General features: G+C 37.3%; 1 protein-coding gene across 2 annotated transcripts in view; it reads right to left on the reverse strand.

Annotated features, from left to right (window-relative positions):
* Positions 1 to 5,124, reverse strand: part of LYPLA1 (lysophospholipase I) — a 9,666-nt gene extending 4,542 nt beyond the window's left edge. For both annotated transcript variants that reach the window (XM_009889186.1, XM_009889187.1), the window contains exons 1-3: positions 5,099 to 5,124; positions 2,036 to 2,101; positions 511 to 558 (exon numbers count right to left, since the gene is read on the reverse strand). In XM_009889186.1, coding sequence (XP_009887488.1) covers positions 511 to 551 — 41 coding nt within the window. In that variant the 5' untranslated portion in view covers positions 552 to 558; positions 2,036 to 2,101; positions 5,099 to 5,124. The remainder of the gene's footprint in view (positions 1 to 510; positions 559 to 2,035; positions 2,102 to 5,098) is intronic.
* Between the last annotated feature and the right edge of the window lie 226 nt (positions 5,125 to 5,350).

Consider the following 5,350-nt stretch of genomic DNA (forward strand, 5'->3'; position numbering starts at 1 on the left):
AATACTGTTTGAAGAAATATAGGAAAACCAAACAAAAGTTACTTGAGGAAAAAAAGAACCTGAAGAGGACTGGTTTAAGACCATTGAAATCTACCATATTTTTCTTGTTTTCTGTTCAGAACGGATGTTCTAAAGAACAGTTTCTAGATATCCTAATGACCCACCAAATATTACTCACTAGTAGCAATTAAGTCTCCACTCCAAGTCTCTACAACTCTTGACTATGAATTCACACACAATACAGACTATACTTGTAAAATGAAGTGGGTTTTGTACTTTAAGACATACAGATTAGTCCTGAGGAATAACCATTACCTTAGGTACACAAGGAATTAAAGTGTACTTCTGAGAGCCCTTTTAGAAGAACAGAACTAAAGCAAAAAGGTTTTTGGAGTTAGATCTGATTAAAACTAGCCATTCAGGTTGTTCATGATTTTTAATTAAGAATAATGAGTTCAAACCCCTAGATATCTTTTGATTAGAATCGTCTGCAATTGAACAAATACTTACCATGATGGCATCGCCATGTTCATGTTCAAAGAAACTGGCATAACTGGCCTAGAAATAAGAATGAACAACACTGACATAAGATAAATACTGAAATTAATAATGCAGATGCAGTTAGGTCATGAAATTAGGTATCCCTAATTCTGTCTTACTTTTAAACCATAATTAACATTAGCTACTTTGTAGCATCTCTTCAGAAAATCTCTCTTAGAACCTGCCAGCTCAAACACATTTAATATTCAGAGCTGAATTACCACCCTATGGAAAGCAAGCAAAACATTAATGGGCTGTTTTATATAAAAATATATATGTCTGTGCACACATATATAGCATATACATGTAAGATATATATCACACACACACATACCTCATTTAGTTATTTCTAAGTAACAGTTATTTATCACAGTTTTATACACATGCTCAGTGGATGAAGGCACCTTACACAGCAGCATCAGCAAACCTGAGGAAGCAGCCAAATGGAGCACTGTGGCAGACACAAGTCTGGCCACACATGCTTCTCTCAACAGCAGAATCTGCTTAAGCAGTGCCTGCCTTCATTGCACGACTCATTCCCGCCCTTATGCTGCTGTATGGCATCTTTTCAGATATACCAAGACCACAGTCAATGGACCATACCACGGATCACATCTGGCTATCATTTTGACCTACTGAAATTGAGGAACACAAGTTCTGTGGGGAAAGACTGAAAGAGGACAAAGGGCAAGCAAAAAGAACAGCAGATACTGCTAAGCTCTTTTTGAATGGCTCAGCAAAGCATAGCCATGTAGTAAAATAAATAAATAAATCGCAGCCCAGTAATCAGTAACACACCAAAACATTGCTCCATGTCTCCCAAGACTACTGGAGAAACAGACAATCTGAATTTTGTGTTAAAATAAATTAAGATTATATTTAATTAGTTATTCTATCATTGAGTAAATACTAGACAGATCTTAATGCTTTATTTACTAACTCCTGACCCTGCTCGGGAATATTTCACTTCTCAGATTGCACAAAGACAGCTCAAATTGCATTATTTGCTGAAAATACAAATATCCTGTGAATCTTTGAAACTTGGTGTAGGTGACAAGGAAATTTCACCTACTATATGTGCACCTGAGTTTAACAAGTACATGTACCTGATACAAAGTATATTTAATCGTAAGATAAAAATAAAAAAAAATATTCCTTCTTAAGACCGGTTTTTAACAAACGTCTTTTGGGGGAAAAAAATCAACAAACAACTCAATCCACTGAAAACAAAGTCAAAACAATTTAACTTTGCACATAAAACTTTCCAAATATATTTTCAGTCTGAATTAGTAATAAAAGCAAAGTATGAATAAAAATGCAGTTTTGCCACAAAGTAAATCACAGAGCAGTTCCTAAAAATAACAAAATACTTAATAGCATGAACATTATTTTAGCTTGGTGCAGACATACAAATCCCACTTGACTTCATTGTCTGTCGAAGCACCTTAATAAAGAACTACAGAAAAATGTAAAACAAGAAAAGTTACAAACTTACGCATGCGGGCAAATGTATTTTACATGGGGGCTTTTGATACCTGCAAGCGCCTCTGACCATCCATGCCTGTTAAAAAAACATATTAAATGGCATTTACGGTTTGGCTTAACTCTTATTTCTATGTTGGTGCAACAGCACAGAGAAAGTATGAAATATGCTGAATTAGATCAATATAAACACATTTCTAGAAAATTTTTACATTAAGTGCAGTATGCTATGAATACAGCACTAAACTTAAAAGGTTTGTTCTGCCTCTGAATATTTGTTGCATATATACAGTCAAGGACACTTCATCTAATTTGACTACCACAGTTGTGGCACAGCTGCAGAAGTACCACTTTGGCTCTAGGCAAAACCTGCTCTGTATCTGGATGGGTTTATTAACTTGGGTGCTACAACACATGAACACAGGTATTCTGCTTCCAAGCAGCTCTAGCCTAGAGGCTGCTTTGCTGCTCCTGTAGAGTTAAGGCAGCTTCTTTCAGAGCCAACTTTGCTTTTTCTGAACGAAATTTCTTGATGCGGGAGAGCAGCAAACTGATATCTAAGCTAGCTTCACATGGAGACATCCTAAATTATCAGACCTATTAATTTCGGCTCAGCTGAGCTCAAACGCTCTCAGGCAGACCTGAACAACACTCCACATTGCAGGTAGCTTTTTAATCTCAAGCATGTGCTGTATGAATGCACAGAACACAAGATCTGCACAGCAGATGACTTATCAAGCTTCCTACAAACCAGGAAACTGGAAAGCATAATTGAAATAAACAGCTCTGAAAGACTCACTCCAGAGCTCATCTAGACACGAACCAAGCTGGACCTAAATCTGAACCTGCGCAAAACCACTGCCTGTGCCGACACTTACTTTCTAGAATGCTTAATAGTACCTGTATTTCCTGATTTTTCTCATTATTCAGCGCTCCTAACTCACACACTAAACTAGATACTGGAAAGTTGATTCTAAGCAGAAAACACCTGTAACAAATTTATCAGTGACACAGCTGAACTAATCAGACCAACAGCAGACAAGCCATAAAAGCATATTTGGTTTAGTTTTAACATCATCCTGAAAAGTTAATGAATGCTACCTAAAGTTAAAGACATTTCAAACACACAGACATTTGAAACACTGGCTGTATATCTCAGCCTGCTCGCTACCAATACTTTTATATATACAATTAACAAATTGCGCGTGATATTACAGAAGGCCAAATAAGAATCGAAAGGAGAAATATGACTGAGAAAAAATAGTTAACTAAGAATTTGGGGACAATTTTTAGACAACTATAAAGATTAATTTGACAAATTTGGAAAGCAACGTCATATACACATTTATGCAGACTCCTTAGAACAATCCTCTATTTTGTACCTTTTGTTCAGATTTTGACAAGTATGTACCAATCTTTAAGTGCCATTTATATAGGAGCTAAGAGAGAAAAAGAACATAACCTCTGTTAGACACTTCTTACAGTAAGAGAGATACAGTTGGTAAACTGAAGTGAGCAATTTAAAAATTCACGTGAAGTACAACAGGTCCTTTTAAACTGTGGGAAAATATAAAATTGTTAATTAGCTCTCTTCAGGCGATTCTTTTTTGGGTCATTACTATGGCTTTTGGGGAAAAAAAGATGGCAGTATGTCAAAGGCAGTATGTGAAAGGCAGTTTTAGCTAATCTAATCTGCAGGGAACTAGACGAAAAAATACAGTTTAATCACCATATTTCCACAGAGGTGTTTTGACTTGCTAATCCATACATTCCAGTACGCCTAGTGCATTTGCAAGCGTGAGGACTGTGCGTTAGCTTTGTCACCAAAATGGAAACACCACATTTGTATAAGGCATACAATTTCTGTTAAAGAGCAAATCTTTTTCTTTTTCTTTTCCTTGCCAAAGCCAACATCGACCCTATTTGCAAGAACTCAAATTCTAAAAACTCAAAAGACTCTGCAACCATTTGCTGAACATTTGGTGCCAAGATGCAGAAAGCACTGCTGCCTCAGCTGTGTCCCACCAGCAAAAAGGAAGAGCGATAATGCAAACAAGGTGATGTGTCAGCACAACAAATGAGAGCAAACTTCTCCATTAGTAGAATACTGCCAAGTGCATGAACTTGACTCTTTTTAACTTATAAAGTGTCCAAGTTACACAAGTTTCAATTCTGACATCAGACTTTTTTTTTCAGTTCTTCAGAAAAAGTTTATGTATTAAACATTGCAAGTTTCAATCTACAGACAACATTAAAGTTCCAGGTAACAAAACGGAATTATTTTAAAAAAATATTATGTAATTGCTCCCATAAGGGTGCAGAACAAAAGTATTCACGCTACTTATTTTCAGTATCTAAGTGCCAATTCCTATAAAGTCTTCTACCAAAAAAAGGTTTCAAGACACTCCTAACTTGTTAATTCAATGGCTTTACTGAATGTATACATACATGTCAGTACACACAAGCTTCAAATGGAAATGTTACACCACACCCAGAATGCCTCCCAGAAATTCCCTGTCTTTCCATTTCTACTCAAACATGGAAATAACAGGAGCAAAGCAAACAGGTTATTTCACAGCTTGTTTTGGGTTTTGGGGGGGACTCTGAAGACCGTATTTCAGAAAGAGAAATCTGTAGACATTAGGTGACTACTTAGGAGTGTGAAATGTGACATGGCCTAACTGCACCTACTGGCAAACCTGCAATCCACAAGTCCGGAAAAAAGAGAACTTTAAATTTAGACAAGCACAGGAATAACCAGGAACCCACTCTTGGGAAAGCGAAAGATCAGAAACCCCCAGGCCTTTTTTTCCACCAAGTGTGACTCAAGAACAAAAGAGGGAGCACATTCAGACCAAATTAGGTAAGTGATTGAAAAGAGAGAAGAAAAAGGCTTTAAGGACTTATGCAGGGAAATTTTATGTAAATAGCTGTCACCATCATTCCAGCATATAAGAAGTTTCATCTGTTGGTAACCACCGCAGTCAATTAAGGGCAAAATAAGAAGTAACTTTTAACTGTTCATGCTTTTAAAACACACAGCACTATTAAGCCTTTAAAAGATCTTAATACACACCCGGTATCTCCCAATCCGTGAAGAAAAATGACCTAAAGGAAAAAAAAAAACAAAAAACAAGAACAAAACCAAACAAAAAACCATAGTGGTGTAAGATCACTGAACGGTAAACGCATCAAACCCACGTACCGCAGCCGCCCACGCGAGATCACACCCAGTTCGGAGCACGACAACGACTTTCTCCGGAGGAAACTCTTGCTCCGTTCACTTCCCGCCCCGGGGCCTCCCCGCCGCCGTCAGCGGGCGCACCCC

The sequence above is a fragment of the Charadrius vociferus genome, unplaced genomic scaffold (genome assembly GCF_000708025.1).
Source record: "Charadrius vociferus isolate BGI_N301 unplaced genomic scaffold, ASM70802v2 scaffold347, whole genome shotgun sequence".
NCBI lineage: Eukaryota > Metazoa > Chordata > Aves > Charadriiformes > Charadriidae > Charadrius > Charadrius vociferus.